General features: G+C 41.5%; 1 protein-coding gene and 1 long non-coding RNA gene across 6 annotated transcripts in view; one reads left to right on the top strand and one right to left on the bottom strand.

Annotated features, from left to right (window-relative positions):
* The window catches only part of LOC128853000 (uncharacterized), a 321,305-nt gene that overhangs the window by 209,247 nt on the left and 90,095 nt on the right, over nt 1–21,963 (bottom strand). The gene's annotated exons all lie outside the window — the stretch shown is intronic.
* Nucleotides 20,165–21,963, top strand: part of LOC104057854 (calcium-activated potassium channel subunit beta-2) — a 149,113-nt gene continuing 147,314 nt past the window's right edge. For 2 of the 5 annotated variants that reach the window (XM_009559292.2, XM_054074104.1), the window contains exon 1: nt 20,168–20,334. In XM_009559292.2, coding sequence (XP_009557587.2) covers nt 20,297–20,334 — 38 coding nt within the window. In that variant the 5' untranslated portion in view covers nt 20,168–20,296. Of the gene's footprint in view, nt 20,335–21,963 lie in introns of all 5 variants that reach the window. The other 3 variants (XM_054074109.1, XM_054074103.1, XM_054074107.1) reach the window with 2 other exon arrangements.

Genomic DNA, 21,963 nt, shown 5'->3' with positions numbered 1-21,963 from the left:
ATGTTTCAGTCATTAAACCAGAGAGCAGAAAATATACCACATGCCCAATCACACACACTGAATAATAAAAGTAGACAATTTGTGAACGGTTTGTGAACAAACCCAGAACCAGAATAGAATTCATACAAGCCATTTAGCAGACATCTGAATAACAGATCTCTTCCCAGAGAGCAGAAATGATTTGCAGGTTGCTTCTCAATTAAAAAAAAAACAGTGAAATCCATCAGGCTTTGTGTTTTGAAAAGTGCTATTAGTCTAGTCCTAATATTTCATCTCTCTTTCTGCTTTCAAAGGGGCTATCAGCAGACTAGTTCAATTTACCTTTCTGCTCTGACAAAACTAACGTTTGTTAGGACTTCAAGTTGAAAAAGCTTATCCCGAACATGTGTCAAAATACATTACAAGGGAATATTGATTACTTCAGAACTAAGAATCCTAAGTCCAAGAAATGCAAAGAAAATGTTAAATGTTACAAGAAATCCAGGCATGTAAAGATAAGGAAGAGTTCAATGGGTTCAGCTTTAATTCCGCTCACCGTGCCTTTTTTAAAACATTCTGAGAATTGACTGAAAAACTAAGTGTTCAATATTCAGTACGCAAAGTAGCTCACTAGCTTGATCTCTCTCAGACAGGACGTACAGAGCTCTTTCTCTTTTCTTACTGAACCAGCATGCAACCATTTTGTAGCAAATCACATGTGACCATCCAGTTCTGATTTCTCCTATATGGCAACACAACAAAGCCGATAATTCACTTTTGCAAGCATTCACACCATGAAGTCTGAATGCTTGCAGAAAGACAGCCCCAAAGTAAAATAAATGCCTCCAAAACACTTGTAAGCGGGATTGCTTTTACTGTTATCAGCCACACAGCTCACAAATGGAGTGGATTACCACAGTGCCTGGGGTGTGCTCGTTACTCAGTTTTCCCATTTGTTTAAAGATTGATATTCTCATGGCATCTCTTTGGACTAACATCAGTGCATCCTATGGTGAAACACAACATTAGACCTTTATAGTGTGCGTGCTACAACATAAATCTACATTGCCCACATCTGTTCTCAGTACAGAACAGCCCTTCCCCAAAGCAGGAGTTTTACGGCTGATCACATTATATTTTCCATGTTCTGCTCATGGTGCTCATTCTAGATGGAATTTGTTTCTACGCAGAAGATGAGCACAAGGCCTTTGTGCTATTTAAGCCGCAATTAAGCCTTCACAAATAGGTCTTAAGTGATGCATAGGCTGCTGTCAGCTCTCTAAATTTCACCCTATGTAATTTCTTCCATCACCCACTCACATTATGTTATTGTCTATGGCTTCAGAAAATTACTACTAGTGCATTCATAACTTCCATTCAACAAAGCGGCTCAATGATTGTTTTCTTTAACGCCCTCTGAGCTTCCCATATTGGCTGTTGTGCTTTTACAAGTACATTTCCCCAGTATGAAATTTCTCTTCCGTCTTATATGGGAAGGAGTATAATTTAGAGTTCACTCTGGAACATCTCATCAGGGAAAAAGAACTGGATATGCACCATTTCCATTCTTAACATTATACTGACCTCTAGAGTAAGAAGTGCTGCACACCTGATAAATCAGCTGGATAACTAAGAGAAGCAGAAAGTAACACAAGGACTACCAGAGCTGCCTGTTCTCAGGTAAGGTCCCAGGAGCGATGTACTGAGACAGCACAGAGCCCTCAAGGCTAAGATGGATCCAAGTCAGCTGATAACTTGGAATAAGGATCTGACCATGCCATAGCCTTTGTGAGTTGTGCTGAGTGTCTCACAACACCTCCATGCAGCATCTTATGTTTTGATTCATGTCCTGAGGACTAAAGAACTTATAGCTTATATTGATTGGCAACACTTCACACAGCACGAGATATTTTCTCTCATTTCCGCTTTTCAAAAATAATAAGTGTTTTAAGATTTGAACATATTCTGAGACATACATCCTCTGCTGAAGGCATTCACATAACAATATACAATATGTTCATAGTTTTCTTTAATGGTATCAGTTTCCTTTGTTTTCTCTTTTCCTTTTTTTCTGAACACTTCCCCAAAATATTGATTAAAATACTTCCTAAGTATGCGTCTGATTTTTTCAGGAAAACTTTTCCAGGTTTCAAAAGCACCTTCCAAAAAGGCTCAGCTTGAAATAATGTTTTACTTGTCATCACTGTGATTTCTCCAGGAAACCCCTATGGCCTTTTCCTGGTGAATTACTAAAATGCAGCCTCACTCTGAGAATGAAAGTACAAAGCAACTGCTTTACACCATATTGACCGGATTACCTCTCAGATATAATCAAGAAATAAAAATACCTAAGAACACATTACTAAGGGCAAGTGAATTCATTAAAAGGAGCATTGTTCCTGTTCAGGTCCCAGAGCTCCTACAAGAGCAATACGGACAAGCCGACAGTTTCAAGAGCCACCCACGGAATTAGCTAGCTAAGATACACTGTTAGCCATGTGCCATAAGAATTTTATTTTACAACCTGAGTATAAAGCTCTCTGGACCTTTGAAGTTGCCTTGCAATCAATTAGACATGTTTTAGGGGATGATGGTTTTGTTTGTACAGTGGTTGCCTTTAACAACATACGGTAGCACCTGGTATCCAACAACAATGGTTCTTCTTTAAGTCAGCTATTACTGTTCTCCCTTTCCCTCATGTGGAGTCAGACCACTCTGTAACAAATAGGCATGTTCACAGGCAAGACCTGTGAATTTCTGCTGACAGAAAGGCTGTAAGTCACCTTCTCTGATCTTCTGTGTTATTTCAGCACAGCTTACAGTAATTTTAAGAAGAGCATTGGTGAAAGTTTTTCTATTTAAGAAGAGGTCTTCTAAGAATTACATTGATACTTTAAAAGCCCCTCCAAGATGTATGCCACACTACAAAATCTTTTCTATGATTTTTAAAAATAGCAACTTCCAATAAGATGTTAAATGAAAAGAAAGCCTCATGCTTAAGACTTCAAATGGTAGACAACTTGTGATTTTCTGCATTAATCTCCCTCACGATCAAAAGCAGCATGTACTTTTTCACAAAACCATGAAAAGCTCAATTGTCAATAAATACAGGTCAGCATTAAGGTTTTTCAAGCAGTCAGGAGCTGAGCACAAACAGCAAGTGAAATAGCAGGGGCCACAACCAACTTGGCATTAAAACATACAGCGCAGAGTTCACGCAATAAAGGATACAACAGGTTCCTGCATAAGGGAGCTATTTTTTCCAGAGTAGCTTACACATAAACTACATGGATGGAAGTAAATGGCAACCTGCAAGCAGAAGTCAGGAAAGGGCTCACCTAGCTCAAGCTGAGATCACCCTGCACTGGAGGACTAGACAAACACAGAACCCACCAAACACAAACTGCAGTCACTCACAATGGAAGCACAGATACTATCCTGCACAGCTACTTACTCCTTCTGCAGCACTGCTGGCAGCACAACTTTCCTCAGAGACAGAAGAAGAGGTCAGCAAGAGGCATCTGATCCCACGAGGACAATCCTGTGACCAACATGTTCTCCTCAGCACTCACCACATGCCCAGGAAGACCTTTTTCAGAGCTGTAAATCATTATCCCCTTGCAGTTCTCACTGGGCAGCTAAAGATAGAACTACCCTTGTGCTACAGAGAGAAAGAGCTGAAAGGCAATGCAAAACTCTCACTAACCCACTGCAGTGGGGCTGCAGGTGCTTTTGGTTAATCCTAAAGACTTTGCAGGGGGAGCCAATGGGTCTTCAGCCCTGCAGCTGTGAAGCACCTCCAGCTGATGGGCCTTAAACTGCATCTTCTTTTCTTACAGGGGCCACGTGTCTGAAGCAGTACATACAGCACTTCTTTGAATCCACTTTTGGTCTCACTCTACAGCCCTGTGTGAGCAACGCAGCAGTCCCAAGGTGTCTCCATACCTGGGTGCTGAGATTCCCATCCCCAAGACCTTAGCACACATTTGGGCTGATGAATGGTCACCGTACAGGACAATCAGCTGAGTACGGTAGGTGTGCTTGGAGCAGTCACTCTCAGCACATAGGTTCAAAGAGGGCTTAAGCAGGGACATGGTTGTCTGTAAAGCCATCTAAGGCAGTACACACCACAGAGGGGAAAGGGTCTGATTGGGATGCAAAGTAGTGTAGAGGGTTGAAGGTGTGTTACTGTTACTATTTTGGAGTTAAAAACATGTATACATACAAGGCTGTGATGCAAATCACCAGCAGGAACTGAATCTCCAGAGAAAGTCTGCAGCTGGGTGAGAGTGGAAGGGTGGGTTGCATAGTCTGTGACCATTGCTATGATCACTGTTGGTGATGGAGTTGTTGCAACCTGACCTAGGAGAAAGCCACCAAATCCTGCATTTTATTTATGTGTTTTACATGTTACATCCTAAAATAAAAATCTCTATGTGTCAGACTGGTGATGTATAAATGTATAATTCCCTTATTTGATTAATTTATTTTTTTTCCTGTTGATAAAACTAGGCTAGCTTTCCTAGTGGAACAGAGATAATTTAGCATACAGTGCTATGATGAGGACTATTGGTGTCATACACTTGCCAAGGGCACCTAGGAGATCCCTTCACCCTTACAAGAGAAAGCATCCACATCTAGAAGTTAAAACATGTTTGCTGTCTAATGCACTCACAAACTTGTTGCTTTGGCTGGACATTAGTTCCTCTGCCAGAATGGACAATAATTGTTTTATAAAGTTTTTTCCCAGTCAGTTTAAACCAATTTATGCAGGCCACCAGAAGACAAAGTCAAGCTCTCTTCCAGAAACTCATGTGCACTCCCTGTACTGCCAGCTCCTTTGTGCACAAACACAAACATATGTCTGGTCAAGATTTTCATTTGTAGTGTCAGCTTTAACCTAAATCAGTTTCTCGACCTCCATCTCTGAAGGAGCAAGTGATTTCTTGTGACGGAAGGGACACATAGAATGAGGGACAAGAAGCAGCACAATCTTCCAGAAGTAGAGACAGCTTTCCATGACTTTATATGATCATGAAATTATGGTACAAGTTGCATGAGATCATTCTCGATGACTGGGTAGCTAGAACTTCCTGAATTACAGGTGATAAATAAATAATGAAATAACAGACAATACATGACATCCAGTTAATACCCTTTCTTGGAACAAAGATCTAATTATTCAATTCCTCTGAAAGACAGTCATTTGTTAAACATGCATGTGAGAAAAAGCAGTCTAGTATGAACATCTGAGATGAGCTAATAAAGAGGAACATGAATGTGGTCAAAATGCACAGTCACTCAGAACCAAAATAATGTCATTTGAAGGTAAGCAATGTTTTTGTGGCATTCAACCAGTTCTCTGGGGATTTTATGAAGCTCTAAAGCTTTGTAGTACAAGGCTCCTTTCTGACATTTGGAAGTCAAGTACCTTGAAAAGTTTAAAGAGGGGGAGAGAGAAAGGAGGCAATGAAGAGGGGAAAATGTCAAGGAAGGGATAATTCTTTCCAGCCCAAAAGAATCTATTGAGGAAAAAATGGCAATTTTCTCATTACACCCTGAGGCCTTCCTGTCTGAGGTGCAAGCTCTGAATCCAAGACTTCCCTAGCACAACCTTCTGTAAAAACAAGCAGAGGATGGTATGTGTTTAGGGTGACAGTTGTGGGAGAAAATTTCCGGGAATACTTTGAAACATTACTGATTCCTCCTCACTGTGTGAACAGAAAGCCTGTAAACCAAACTTCCACAGAGACATACTTTGAAATGGCAGACTTCAGAATACCTATTTATTTTAACTCATGCTTATTGTTCTCACCAAGCTTCTGCTTGAAGTTGAGCTTGTAAGTGAAACTAGTTCAGGCCAGTTTCAAGGCCCACCCGATGAAAAATAATGAAGTCTCTCTGTTCCACCAGATCAGCACAGGACTTAGGCTTGAGGGCAGATTCTTAAAAGATTTCAGGGAAAATTTCAAGTATTTACTATGACTATCCAGGGCTATATTACTAGAAATGTTCAGTCACCTGACTAGGGGGCAACTGGCACCCAGGCTCTGACTGTTCCTGAAGGGCAAGTCAGATTCTAGTCACTTATTTGGGTACTTACATAGAAATGAGCTTCTCTGCAAATCTTGCCTAGGGCGAGTAGTGTTATGTGCAGCCCCAGAGAACAGGATTTACTGGCTTCCAATTTTACCTGGGTTCCAGATGCATTACTCGTGAAAAATTCAAAGAAAGGACAAATAAACAAATGGTAAAATAAATAAAGATCCAACAATACTCTTACTAGATGAAAACCCGACTCAAACTGTTAAATTAACAAGCCCATAACGGTTACTTGCTGATTTGTCAAGCAGCATCAAGTCAGTTTACTTGCAGAATTTTATGTGTGTGATGTAAAAATAAAAGGGTATCCCAGACAACTGCAGCATTCCCCATAATAATAAGTCATGTGAACTCTTTGGAAAATGTAAATAAAACCATAAAGTCATGTCTTTGTGCACAAACAATGCCGCAGAGTAGACGCCCTACAGATATGAACTCTGTAATAATCTATCCTCCTGGAAGCCTAGGTGATTTATTTCCCCTCTGCTTTTGTGAGTGTGTGCGTCTGAAAGGAGTTTCCTTTATTTAATGGCTCACATTCTGTTCTGGGGCTTGTTAGTGCAAAGAAGACAAGTCTAATTTGCTAATCCATGCTGTGAAGGAGTCAAACAGCATTTCCTATATCCTCTGCCATTATGAACCAAAATCACACTTCTATCACGTTCTTAATACTATCTCACAAGATAAACTTCTGTTGTTAATAATACCTGACAATCCCATGTATGAAAGCACAAAAAACCCTTCAGAACACATTTGTGCCTGGTGTAACCATGTTGAATTAACTGGAATTAAACTAGTACTAATCTGGCGTGTTATGGGGTCAAAGCAACAAGTTGGAGAGCCTCTTCCTACAGTCTCACCCTGACAGTCAAGGTTAATGGTGCCAAGCTGAGTTCCTGCTGCTTTCCTAGAGCCATCAAAAGCCTGAAATGGGATTACACAGCAGTAATAGGGAGCTGTTGTAAGGCTTCCAGTTTTCCTTCTTCCTCTTCAGTCAACAGAAATCTGGGCAAGGAAGGAGAGCTCAAGTCAGTGTAGTTCACTGATTCCTCATGAGGGTCTGTGCCAATATCTAGAAAGTCAATGGGAACATCAATATCACCAGACTATCTTTTTTTAGCTTCTAATCCTTTGGAAATAAGCAATTTCCAAAATAATCAGCTTTTTTTTTTTTTCTCAGTTGGAAGCCTAATAACATTTCACAAAAAAATACTTTTTTTTTTTACTACTTTCTTAGAGGAGAAAAAATGTTGCTATGTGAAAGAATTTAATCTTTCCAGCTTTCCTTTTTTCAGAATTAATGATATGTTTCTTTTCCCTTGAGAGACTCTAGGGAGAGAAAATACTGTTAAAGAAGTATAAGCTTTTATATCCATCAATAATTTTGAGCCTACAAGATCCATAATCTGATCAATGCCCATGTGTCTTCCACAACTGAGTCCAGCTGCAGAACTGGACTCAGCAGAGCATCTAGAACCTGTTCCAACCTCAGTTTCAATAATGCGAGCAAGCAACCTCAGCAAGGGCAGCAAAACATATCCGCCTTCCAAGAGCATGATGATCCTGCTTAAATACAGCTCAAATCCAAGGCCAGAGTGCATAGGGGAGAATCTCGCCTCAGGGAATACAGTCAGACTTGTTTCAAAGCATAAAAGTTAAATCTAAATGCAAATCTTTCTTTGTACATTGTGCTGATAGTAGGACGACTCTCTGGAACCGTGGAGCTGACACAACTGACTAGGTAGGTGCACAGAGGTAGATGTGTATCCATCCAACATGAAGGTTTTCTGACTGCTATGGGAAAAGCAAGGATCCCTGAGAGGCTAAGTGAGCCTTCGCATTCACAGGGTATATGGACACCAGCAAGCACCAGAAGGCCTCTGTTCTCTCTTTTAGGTTCAAACCCCTCCATACCTCAGGATTTCTGCATTACACCTTTATCAGCCACACTGCGGTACCTGAGTGAGTTATGTATCTTTCTCTTGCCTTAATAATTAAGATGCAAGCTCCTTCTGCCTCCAATGGAGAAAATCTTTTCCAGCATGCCAAGTGAGCTTTTGCCCAGTTTATCACCAAACTTCCCTTGAAATTAGGAGTGATATTTTGTGAATATAAAGTTTGCTCACCTGGTTACTGTCTGAGGATATTAAAGAAATTGAAATTTCCCTGGGTCTGGTTCACCTCAATATGATGTGGAATCTCTTGCCTGATAGTAACTGTGACCTCCACACACCAGATATTCATGTCGCAGTAGCAACAGAAAGACCATATCAATCTACTGAGATATGCGTTTACAGAAGGTATCACAGGGTACTTGGCGGAATACATTTTGTTGGCAATTTACAGCGTCACCATGCAAGGGTTCATGCAGCATTTCATCCTAAATGGCCCATTCACAGAAGACAAGCCAAAGTGCTATCTTTTCGGTGAAGTGTTTTACCGTACAATGTAATTCCAGATAGGAAATTATAACTGCCTGTAACAACGTTCGGGGCTGCTCTGATGCACAAACAGACATCATATTTTACACATCTCCTAAGTGCAAGGGCAGCAATTCACAGAACTTGCTTGCAGCTTCTACACACAGCACTGGGACCTGGAGCAAAATACACTTACAGCACCTAAGGGAGAGGGAAAGTCCCAGTGGTCTGGAGCCTGTGTTTTGTAACTCATAATGCAATAAAGGTATGAACCATGGCCAGGAAACCCTGAACTCATACAACCAGCGATCTCAAGGGATTTTGATACTTGACAAACAGCAATAATCAGCTGAGCCTGGGCTCTGCTGACCACAATGTGAAACAGCCTCTTGAGAGAAACTCTGATTCTAGGTAGTGGTTTCTGTGATTTTATCCAAGGGCAAAACCACCAGATCTACATATTATAGATAAATATATGAACAAAGATAGGTGAACCAAGTTTGCGGGGTTTTTTTTCTGGTGCATTTCTCATGGAAACTTTAACAACATGACATCAACATAACAGAATCCGTAGATGCTACAGGAATGGGTCATACACACACCTGCAACAGCAGAAGGGCACAGGAGAGGCGTCAGACAGTTATAGGTGGCATGGCTACCAGTGACCAAACGCTGAAATCTACTTTTATGTGGGACAGGTGTGTGTCCATCTTTGGACCTGCATCCAGCCAGGTCTAAGCCCTGTGTCTGTGAAAGAGGCTGGGAGATCACACCTGTGGGGACCACTGTGGACACAGAATCCTTGAAGCAAGTGAAGCACTTTGCAGCATTAAGTCTTTGGCTATTTTACAGTTTGTCTGCTCTGATAATAACCTCCAGTGACGGTAGATTCTCAGGCGTGCACATGCAGTAATATTTGTTCATTTATTGTTATATTTATTTGGCAATACATGGCAAGAATATGACCATTATCAATGAATAATACTTCAATAAAATGGCTCTCTACTAAAGCAATGACTCTGGAAACAGATACTGTACTGTGTATAATGACAAGAAAATATCTATCTATTGTTGAAATAATCTTTCTACTGAGAACATTGCAGGCCTAGGTGTCCTCTATAGATGTTAAAGGAAATCTCCCATCATCATCATCCCAAAGAAATAACTGCACTGAGAGAACTACTATTTTGGATAAGTGCCCATGTCTTGGACATACCATATGGTAGCTAAGTCTTCTTAATGCATTAGTTGTATTGAAATGTTTATGGCATTTGCATGAGCTATGCAGAAACTTCTTAGTGTCATTTTCAGTCTCACAAAAGGACAATTCTGGAAGTTATCCAACATATGTCAATGTAACTGCCATTCCCCAGTGACCACGGCTATAGAAACTCAGAGCACACACTGTATTAATGTGCCCTATTTGTGTTAGCCCTGTGGCTGCCTTCCACACCCTACCTCTCACACATGTGCATTGCACAGATGTTCTAGTCCACATATGGAGGCTTTACATGGAAATGAATTCCTTGGAGCAAACAAGCAGAATCAGATAACAAGGCCCAGAGGCAGCAGTTTCACGGGGAATCATACCTGAAAACTAAATGCCAGGGGATGGAAGATGCAGCGAGACAGCAAAGTGAAATTGAAAGCAGAACCTCAAATGTTTAAACATTCAGAATACTGATACTGCACAGTAAAAGGAAAAAACAAAACAAAAACCCAAAACCAAACAGGAAAAGTCAAATTCAAGAGGGGTTAGAAACAATCAACCCTGAGATAATAATAAGTTAGGAGAAAGATAACACTAAGAAAAATCCCAGGAAGAATCTACCAAAAAAAACCATTGCAGAAGATGTGAGTAGCCCTTGGTATGCTGCAGATCTTCAATTACCAAGACAGGGTGCCAACAAAAGGTACATTCATTAGAAGTACCCTTGGCAAGGCCTACCAGGAGGATGACAGGAGAGCCCAGCAGAGAAATGAACTCTTGGCGACAAGGTTAAAGATGAGAACATTTCTGTGTATAAAGGACACAAACTGAGGTCATGATGAGTATAGAGCCCCAAGGTGAAACACACATGGATGTTTCAAGGGCTCATTTGGTTTTTTATTTCCTTTCCAGGCTGTTACACTGGCAGCAGCCACATAACCAATTGCATCTATGTTGAGACCCCTAAAGGAATTGGGCAATAATGTACAGTTATTTCAAAGGGATTTAGGTCAGGCCTCATCAGGTTTTCTTATGCTAAGAGCAAAAAAAAAGAATCCTAAATGCTGTCCTGTTTGGCTGAGCAGGTAAATATCGAGGGGTTTTGTTCTCATATTGGAGCTCCTGTTGCGTCTTGTATTTTCCCATAGCTTACCTTTTTACATTGCACACAACTTGGGTTACAGGATTCAGTTTCCTCCTGATTAAAATGCAACTCCTGTAGGGTAGAAATATCAAGGAGAGACCTTTGCATAGTAACACTGATCAAAAGTTTGCAAGACAAAGAATAAAATTACCTGGGCAGGCATTATCCAAGCCAGTGTTGCAAGAGGTAATTACAAGTCATCGGGATACTGGCTTTACTTTTCATCTCAGCAGCACCACTCACATGAGTTCATTACTAGAGGTCACACTCTGGTCTGGCTTCGCTGTAGTTCAGGATAACAGACATCATCCAGTACTGCTTCCCTCCCACTTTTAACACTGCTGGTTTCTCCTTCCCATGTTACCAAATAGAATGAAAATACCATGAACATATGCAAGCCCAGCAGAAATTCCCAGGACTGCCCACAGAGTTTGCAGTCCGGGGGAGGCAGCACATCCCTCACAGGCCCAAGCGTTGCCCATGAGAAAGGTAGAGACATTTTGCCTCAGGCCAGGTTGGGTATGATGAACAGATAGGTAGGGAAGGGAATCAGCAAAGACCTTAGTTCAGGTATCCACATCTGGGCATAAAATCCCAGGGTAAGTTTGCATCTTCATAGGGAATTTTAGTGAAGTTCTGATTGGGTTTGGAGTTATGCCTTCTCCTTTCATTTCCAGTATGCACACCTGTAATCTGACAGTGTGTGAGCTTAAATGCATTTCCTATCCAGAGGAAATGAGTTTGCATCTTATGCCCGCTAAGTATTGCTCACAATTTCCCAGGGAATTTGGCTGCATGAGGAAAAATCCAATATCTTGGAACAGCCCCTGGGCCAAGGTGACTTCTTTAATCTCTGCTGTTCTAAATATTATTTCCACAAGACAGACTGATCCTCCTTTGGTCCTATTATCTGGAAATATCTGCTTGGTTGCCTTGCTGGTCTTATAGAAATAAACTGTGGTTTTAGAGTTCTGGTCCTGCTTCATTTTGTTACCAGACAGGCTCAACAAATGTAGCTGAACCACATCAAATTATGGAATATTTAGGTAGATAACATTCAATCTCCCAAGGATGATGGCCAACAAAGCCTCCAGAGGACTGCTGTTCTGACAGCAAATTGTCCTATTTGGATACTGCAATTTACTGTAAATCTACATTTGACTACTTTCAGCAATCTGTTTATATTTGTTTTAACAGACTGAAGATTTTTTTATTATCAAACTCAGTCTTCCTGTAGGGTTCTTAACACTCAATCAAATCTTCCTTAAATTCATAAAGCTGCCCTGAAAGTTATCCCTGCAGGTAAGGTTTTCCAAAGTGTTCAATGTTTTCATGGCTCTTCACTCCCAAATTTTCAACATGACTTTGGAGCTACCATCAGTAGGACACAAAGATATGGGCTTGGCACTATATCTGCATAGATAATACCACCTCCTCTACCCTGTGTGACATTCCCACCAGTATTCTGCAATGCATCATCCCTTCCTACTTTTCATCTGTGTGTTTTTAATACTGCTGTCTCAAATAGATTCCCCTTTTGACAAAGCATAAAACAGAGATGGAGAAGCTTTGAGGAAGGGCAAGAGCAGCTATTAACATGCAAAAGGCATTCATGAGTATACAGATCAAATAAAATTTAGTGGAAGGAGGAAGTGAATTAGAATTGACATTAACAGATGTTTATGAAAAATAAATGGAAAAGAAACTGTAAAGGTTTACTGTGTCTCACATTAAATCAAGAAGAGGTGTGCCAATGAAATTAAATGGCAACAACCAGTAGAAGGGATGATAGGAAATCTTATTTCCCAGAACACATAATTAATTAGTGACGCATTTGCTACGAATTACTACGAGGCAAATTAGCAGGACTGTAAAAAATATTCAGCTGTTCCTATCAATATGAGTATCCAGATACTTTTAACTGAATGAAACATAGAAGAAGCAACAACCTTCGAGAAACCTGTAAGTGCTGAAAAACCCAACTTCTGACAAGAAAACACCTGACACAAGTATGATCTTTTGTTGGAAGCAAGAAAGTGCATTTGATGCTGCATTTATATGGCCGATCTGTATGTTCCTACACATCTGACTCGGGATTTTCCATCAATCCCACAAAAGTATCCACTTTTCCTCAAAAGTGCAGATATGCCCAACATTCAGTTGTTCTCAAGTTTATGTTTACTTCTCCTCCTTAGGGCCAATATGCCAGCTAAAAGAAAACAGAGTGGAAAGCCTTTTTTTCTCCCATATTGCTCTTTCAAAGCCTTTTCCTGTATAACCTTTTCCATGTTGCTAGCTATACTATTAAGCCAATTATTTGTTTTCAAGGTGCATTTAGTGTAATCTAGAAAGTCTACAAAAGGTTTCAGTGCAGGTACAGCTGCTTCTGAGCAGATTGTCCTGAGGAACACAGAATTATCATAGAATCACTGTGTTGGAAAAGACCTTTGAGATCCATCAAGCCCAACCGTACCTGTCCACTACTAAATCATATCCCTAAGCACTTCATCTACCTGTCTTTTAAACACCTCCAGGGATGGTGACTCAACTACCTCCCCAGGCAGCCTGTTCCAGGGCCCGATAACCCTTTTGGTGAAGAAAGTTTTCCTAATGTCCAATCTGAACTTCCTCTGGCGCAACTTGAGGCCGTTTTCTCTTGTCCTATCACTTGTTACTTGGGAGGAGAAGCCAAAACCCTCCTCCCTACAACCTCCTTTCAGGCAGTTGTAGACAGGGATAAGGTCTCCCCTCAGCATCCTTTTCTCTAGGCTAAACAACTCCAGTTCCATCGGCCACCTCCAGTAAGATCAGGAGCATGCTGACGGCACGCACAGCACTGGGCTTGTACTCAATAAACCAGCACTGATGATGAACCCAAGTCCATTTGTGCTCGTTCATTATTGCTGAAGGAGGCAGGTGCCCAGGAGGGTGACCCTTGCTGGTCGCACCACCAGCAGAGCCCATGTGGCAGCGATGCCCATGTTCGGTCCAGTTCGGGATGACGGGGCTGAGCGAGGGCAACCGCGGTCAGCAGCAGCCTGGGGTGGCCAGAGGGGGTCCACGGTGACGAGAAGTGATGCTAACACAAAGGAATTCATCTTCTCCACTCTCACCCAGCCGGGCCTGGGGGGCTGCATCAGGGAACGCTCATTGCAATGGGGACGGCGACATCTCGTGGCAGACCTTCTCCTTTCCCTGCAACCCTCTCCTGTCCCTGCCACCTTCTCCCTTCCCAAAGCACGGCCGCAGGCAGCCTTTCTCTTCATGAACTGGGATGTCACAATGGAGCCGTGACTGGAGACAGCCCCAAAGGAGAGTTTCTAGCACCTGGGAAGCTCTAAACTGCTCGAAGGAATCAATGCCCGCTGAGAAAACGTTCTCCTGGGCTTGCAAAGCCGTTTTGGGCAGCACTGTTTCCCAGGAGATGTGAGGGGCACACGAGCTGACCCCCTCTGCGCTATGACCCTCCCTTTCAGCACAGTTCAGAGGTCCCCAACAGTGGGGAAGACCCATCAGGGGCAGGGGAGTGAGTGCATGATGCCAAGGCAGCCAAAAGGATCCTGTATGATGGTGGAGTCAATTAATAATAAACAAATTACTGGGTCATGGGTGGAGAAACATGTTCTCCCTCTGAGGAATCCCCAGTGGCTCATCCGAGATTGCATCTCGCTCCCGTGAGTCACGGTGGTGCTGCAAACAGGGGCGCCAAAAAGAGTGTGAAATGACCACCTTGGATAAGTTGGTCCCTATGAAATGAATTTTTCAAACAGATTATCTCTGGAAGATCAATAGTATAGTCAAAGACCACAAAAACATAGCATGCATGGGACGTTCTTGAAGAAAAGGTACAGTGGAGGGTGTTCTGGATCTCTCTTTAAAAACAATATTTTAAAAAGAGGAAAGAAGAAGAAAGGGGGAAAAGGGGAGGGAGAGAGAAAAGAAGGGAGTGGAGACCAGAAACGAAAAAAAAAAACTAAAGAGGCCTTTATATTTTACTGAATAATTTTAATTTTAAAATTTTACTTTACTACTACCTGCTGAACCAAACCCTGTAGTTACTTGGCAGCCTCAAGGTAAGTCCCCCATCCCCAACCTTGTCTGCAAAGCAAAGGACAACACATTCTGCCTCTTTAAAAGCAACAGCACAGATGCCCTCCATCATTTTCTGCACCATTAAGATTCCAGTGCAACAGTGACAACACAGCTATATGGGCTTGACCAATTGTGGAAAAATTACTGTTGATTGCAATGAACTTACAGTCCAGCGCTCTCTAAGTACAGATTGATTCCTCTGTTTCTATTTTCCTCTTTTGCTTCCTATAAGTAAATTTTCCTGCTTCAAAATATTAGAAAGTAGCCTCCAGGCTTTTCATGGTTACTACTATTTTTCCAGTTCCTCTCCGCTTTCTTAGGGTTCCCGCTGCTATTTCGAGAGCAAATTTAATTTGCATTGATCTCTGTTTCCAAATGAAGATAAGTACAGTCAGCCACACTGTTTTATGGAGTTCATTAGTACTTTATCATAACAGACATCACCTTGCTCTACATGTGTTTGTGCTAAATAAAACAGTGTATATTAACGCATACACTCTCTGTGGCCTAAGCCCATAGTGTGCTTTCAGAGCAAAGTCTGAGGGCATAAATCCTGAAATTCGGCTTGGAAAGTGCCTCCTCGGCTGTCATATAACATGTAGTATTAACTCCAGAAAAAAAGATCCCAACTCTGAAGTCTATAATGTTGGACCACAGTACTGAAGTGTGTAGTGCTGTATGAGGCATCTCCCCTCTCTTCAAGGGAGCAGATTCAATTGGACAGTGACAGACATGTTCACTGACAACTGAGCAAATCAATTAAGGCCAAAGTTGTGCAAATCCTTAACTCCAACCTGTTGGGCTCTTTTTAATATCTTTCCATTAAGGGTGAATTGCCTTGTGCTAAGAACTGGAAGTCCTGCCTACCTGTCCGCACATCTCCCTGCACCACTAGGAGCAGTGATAATGAGACTTAGCCATGAAGTGCCACCACAGTGTAAAGCCTTCGAACACTCATTCAAAGAGGAAAATTCTTAAATTAATGCATTCATCCTGGCAGAAGCAGAGCACGGGAACCAACATAGCCATCAAATTGCAGTCTGCAAGCCACTGATGCTCCACAGAGGCAAGAATGGGGATCACAGAGTCATATGAAAACAGCCAAGTGTATAACAATTTCAGCTGCAAAGCTGTGTTTCAATTAAAAAGCAAAGAAAAAGGTGCAATTAGAGGATCTGTCAGTAGGAAGCATGAACTATGGCAGAACAAAGAATTTGCTTGGTCAACATCTATTAAAAGATGATTTTGAAAGAAAGTGTCACTATTGCACAGATGAATGAACGTGGCACAAGGGCATTACACTTATTGGGAGAGCAGGGAGACAAAGGCCATCACAAAACTCCTTCAAAGAGAAAGACATATTGAGCCAAAAATTTCTTCTATGCAAAATATTAGAAACAACATATCAACTGGAATGTTAAGTCTGGAAAATACATAAGTAGCCCATCTTTTATTTCTCCTCCTGGATTGATTACATGGACTAGAATGATTTTCTCTTTCTCCAGCTTCTAAGATGGTCTAAATCAAGGATAAACATATACAGATGGAAGAAAAATATGTTAATATGTCAGCACAGAGCTTCTTCCAAATGAAAAAATAAGAGAAAACAAATCTTATTTAAAGCTTCAGAGAGAAATCTGTTTTCCGCTGTAAGAGCTTTCTGGTGTGCAGAGGACCACATTCAGTGAATAAGCTGATCAGCAAAACATGTTATTAAGGCAAGTGCAGCAAATCATAATGACCTTGTCTTGAAGAATTAAAGCCTGACTAGAGCACTGCTGGCCTAGAGCTGTCCTTAGCTCCAACGAACTGCCCTGCAGTAAGGCCAACAACCATGAAAATACACCCATATTGCCAGTACACTAGTACCTTGTGCGGACTGGAGAACAGACTTTCAGTGCCCTCATCCTTCAGAGCACCCTCACAGCTGTGACCAGCTTTCCACCACAGCTCCTGTTTGTTTAGGCACAGTGTGGAATAGCCATTTGGGCCAGCGGCTGGTGCCCTACGACAACACTACTGAGTCCATCTACGAATCCTTCTAGTTTATCTTGGTGTTACATTGTGAGGATGGCATGTCCGTGAAGCAATGGAGTAACCAGTTTTCTTTTGGTTTGATGCAATGCGCCCATCCACCTGCAATCACTGCATCGCTCCCTTAAGCAGTCAATCTTACACCCCCTCTGTCAGGGCACTTCCAGGAAAGCAAAGCCATTGCCCTGACAATCAGCAATCTTCAGGGCCCACCTCTTTCGTCTGGTGATTTGTCTGAGATGGTGTGAAGTTGACAGAATTTACACTGTTTTCAGTGAAAGATGTAGTCTTTGTCTTACACAGACTGGGAAAAGATACTCAAGAATAGTTAAACTTCCATTGCTGTCTGTTTTCAGCACCTGTTAATCCCCAAACCTTCCAGGTTAAACCATTCTAACACAGTTAAGTCATTTTACAATCACATGAGATAGTCTGGCTCCTCACACCTTCTTTCCCCAAACACAATGTCCAGAGCCACCTATTCCTACCACTTGCCTTGCGCCAGCGCTATTGCTATTAACCTTCTTAGAGACTTGATTCAGGGAACTGAAAGGGCAGAAAACAGTTCACTTTCTATCTGTGGAGTTACTTTACTGCCTGCTTAACTCCCTGCACCAGCTGCTCATCGCGTGCAGGTAAGCAGCAATGCAAAACAGGGTATGTACAGGATAAGCTGTAATTATATAATTAACTGTAATTAATTACAACAGCTAAATATATGTTATGCTCAAGTGCTAATAAAATTAATATACAGAATTATACAGTGAGGGGAGAACAGCACAATTTCATTTTTTGTGGTAGGATCTAGCCTCTGGATTGACTATAAACCATGTCCTTGCTTGCAAGAGCAGCAGAATTTGGGAATCCTGAGAAAGTTACCTATGCTGCTGGCAATGTGATGTTAATAATGAGGAAGAAAATATTGCGCTTTAAGCTACCAAAATGCCCTTTGCAAATGAGTAGCTTAAATACAATTTGCTGGACTTACTCCACTGATTTTCCTTTGTAAGGTGACCAGCTCTGTGAACACTGAGAAAGTATAAAACCAAACAAATCTGTTGTTGGCAATCACTCCAAACACCTGTACCAACTAGGCTTATTAAAAGTAATTGGGAGGCATGTAAATGATGCTCTACCATTAACCTGGCTCAATTATTCAGAGTTGCTGTGTCAAGCTTTTAACCAGCCACAAAGGCAGAATTGCTGGATGCTTTTTCTGAGAGAAAATGATAATGGCGGGAAAAAAAGCATGCTGCCATGTAACTCCATGTTGTGCCTAACCAGAAGGAGTACTCATAAAGGAATAATCCAAAAAGACTCTTTAAGAAAAGGAGTTCCCTCTGTGTTACTTTAAAGGTCTGGGTTTATACACAAGGACTTCAGCGGTTTAACTCAAATGCCCTGTCCCTCTGAAACCAGTTCTCACCATTTGTACAGTGTTTTAAGACCTCAGTCTTAAGAGCTCAGCCAGACTCTGCTCTAAGGTTCGCATGGGGCCCCAATGCATTGGAGAGGAGACATGCATCTTACTTTGCCTTCTGACTTGGGGGGAGGCGGGGTGGGTGAGGGGTGGATGGGGGGTGTGTTGCTCCTGCCCGGTGAGCAAATCTCAGCTTAGAGAAAGTGGGTAAATCAGGGCTGGAGATAGGCTGAGGACACTTGTGCCTCTTCTGGGCTTGCATCCCAAAGCCATCACTTACTGAATGACTGTTGTTTGGCAGTCTGGATGGAAAGGCTTTTTTGTTTGCTACTAGCTGAGGAGCACACATGGGAAAACTCCTTCAGACCACAAGACTTGGAAGAGATGCTGACTGCAATTTTCAAGGAGCACCAAGGATACAGGCATGTTTGCTCCATTGGGTCCAAGGAGATTTGAGAATCAAATGCCATCAGGTCTCTTTGAATAACCCAGGTGGGAACCAGAAGACTCCCTTCTCCAATGAGCTGACTTATCACCTTTATACATCATCTGTGTGTCTCATTACATAATTTTTAAAAAGCTTGTTAGCGTATCACCTCAGCACGTGGAAATGGTAAACTGCAATACTGAGATGTCACAGGGAGGGTTGAAATGGGAGGGGAATGAGATTACTTAGGACCACTGTCAGCCTTACTGCCCGCAGCAGTTCTTTCACACCTCTGCTACTGGATACAGCATTTTCTGGCTGTGGGCTCAAGGCAGATTTTGTTTACCCGAGTGAATGGAATGACCTTAATTTCTGTCAGCATCCCTGAAGTAGTTCCAGATTTATTCTGAATCAAGGGGGGAATCTGATCCTAACTTTTTGAACACAAACGAGTTTACTACACCTTGGCAATTTTCAAATGTGCCACATCCATCAGTTTTCCTTTCTGACTAACATTTGGCAAAATATAACTGTCAAAACTTTTTAATTCACATCAAATTGTTTGTTATTTGTTCCAAGTCACATTTTAAATGTCAGCAAAAAAGTTTCCATACAGCTGTTGTGCGCTCACACACATAGCTACCCTCTGACCTACACCGAAGAACAGCTCTGGAGCTTGAAAAAGTGTAAATCCACCGAGGCAAGAGTGTGAAAACACAGCTGGGCCCAGGAGCTTCTGCTGCTGCAGTAAATCCCACTTTGCCCCTCTGCATAGCCCTCTAGCCTTAAAGTCTTTAGAGGTGAAATCATTAGCTCTCCTTCTCAATGCAGTTCTTTTTTGGCATTAAAGATCCCTCCGAAGCAAGGACAGTTTAGCATATTTTCCCTGCCTGCCCATCAAGCTCTTAAAAAATTAAGTTATTAATCATCTAAACATTCACCTCCGCTGAGCTAAGGCTTTCTGGCCAGAAAGTCCCATAGGTGGTTATTTCAAATATGACTCTGCTTCCATTGAAGACTTTTGAATTAAAAATATCTGAAGTATGGACAAATGCACCTTGTGATAATTACCATCTAGCACTGTACTTTTAAAGCAGTCAGCTGAGCTTCTAGTTTATATTTCACTAATTTGCTTACTTGGTCCAAAAAATAAAACCCACAAACTCCACACTCATCATGTAGTTCATCTGAGGTCTACACGTACAGCAAAGCATTGCTTGCAAGGAGGAAGAGAAGTTTGCAGCAAAATTGTTTTGTAACAGATGTATCAATGGAAAAAGTTAGTAACTGGGAGTGTTCTCTCTTTCCCTGTCTCGCAGTTGCTATTAGTGCTGGTCTTTAGGGTGTAGCTTTCCTCTTGGGCTTCTGTGTTTGTTTTACGTATTGCTTTCCTCTTCCTTTTGGTCAGGAGCTCTTTTATGATCAGGCAAGATAATACCGAGCAGCAGCACCGAATCCACAGGACAAAATGAGCCTTTGCTTAAAATATCCAAGAGACAAATGGAGGTAAGTAGAAACAAATGGATAAAGCTGTTTGGGCTGGGGAATTACTGTCAGTTTGTTATTTGGAGGATACTAATAACTAGTACATTGGATTTGTTTTAGTTCACCCCTCTCCCTTACCCCCCCCCCCATATGACTGCAATGTTAAGAATTAAACTAAAGTCCAACATAGAAATATACTGAAGTTGTAATTGTATTCGGGCCTTTGGTAAGGATTACAGAGTTGGTTAGGACAGAAGACCTTTAAGCAGTGTTTCCTAGGCCTTCATGGCAGACTTTAAACACATTTCCCCTCCTCCTTTTTCCCCATCTTGCAAAGCATCTCTGTATTTCTGATCACTGTGCACCCTGTACCTAATCAGAGAGTTTATCCTGCTCCTACTATCTGCCTGTAATTCACATATATTACAGAGGTTGTATTTGCTCAGCTGTATTGAATCCTATTATAAAAGCAGGGTCCGGAGGGCAGTTTCTGGATGCACAGTGAATGTCTGTAACTAATAAAACATAGTACCTGTGGTGCTGGAAGTATCAATGTGAAGGCAGAGTTGACAGGGTAAGTGATCCCACTTCGTAATCCTATAACATTGATTCAATTTGGTTGTACCAGCATAAAGGAGATACTGAGAAATAAGCTGGACTTTGGGATAAACTGAAAATGGTCTCTTTAAAAAAAACCCACTCAGTACAGGATTTGATGACATGCAGATCTTTTACTCATGGTGTGTCATATCTGGCATTTAAGCAGATGAAAATAGTCTCATTTATTATGTTGTACAAAGGTGGTGAATATTTCACTTTAGAGAAGAAAGGTGTACACGTCCAAACAAGTCTCCACATGTGCAGCAAGAGCAGGCAATGAGAGGCTACAATATTTCTCGGTTTTCTAAATTATGTTTTAAGAATCTTGAAGTCTACAGCAGTGGAATTTTTTTTCTGTACTGTTCAAAGTATACTTCTGATATAAAAAGTTAAGTTACATTAGTTTTGCATGCACACCTATGGTATGGTTTTGATTTCCAACTGCATTATCATGTTTTTTTGAGCCAGGTTTCTAGACTCAACAGCCATTAAAGGAATCGTTGTTTACTGCTGATCATTCAATCTTATGTCCATTTAAAAGTTTTTTAGGAAAATACTGATAACAAACAATTGCAGGTCAGAGACCAAAAAGTTAGTTCATATATGAAATAGAATGAGCTGTTTCCCAAAATATTTTGTTGAATCTACAAACTTTTTGATTGTTTCTTCTGTTCACATAGACCAGACACTGTGCTCCCTCATGTTGTGAAATAACAGAAAAACAGCTGCATTTTAGTGCATGAAGGGTATCATAATTAATGAGAGAAATTAGTTCTGCAAGAGTGTTAGAGAGGGACAGCCTTGAATTATGTACATATTGATTATCTTTCTATTGGTGACATTACCTCTGGCTTCTCCCATTCTCCTTCCACCTGACCTCCTCTCCCACATAGACCCAAAGCTCCTTGGAGCAGGGTGCTTCCCTGACTGAGTGTTCACACAGTGCTTGTAAGAGTCTTGCTTGCTTATTTACATAGCAGCAAAGCACCGATAATAAATCAAATGTGCTGGCTTTTTTCAGCGGCAAAATTTCACTAAATTGACGGAAGA

Source organism: Cuculus canorus, chromosome 9 (genome assembly GCF_017976375.1).
Source record: "Cuculus canorus isolate bCucCan1 chromosome 9, bCucCan1.pri, whole genome shotgun sequence".
Classification (NCBI taxonomy): domain Eukaryota; kingdom Metazoa; phylum Chordata; class Aves; order Cuculiformes; family Cuculidae; genus Cuculus; species Cuculus canorus.
Note: the sequence above shows the minus strand (reverse complement) of the source record. Positions and strands in the feature narration are given on the sequence as shown.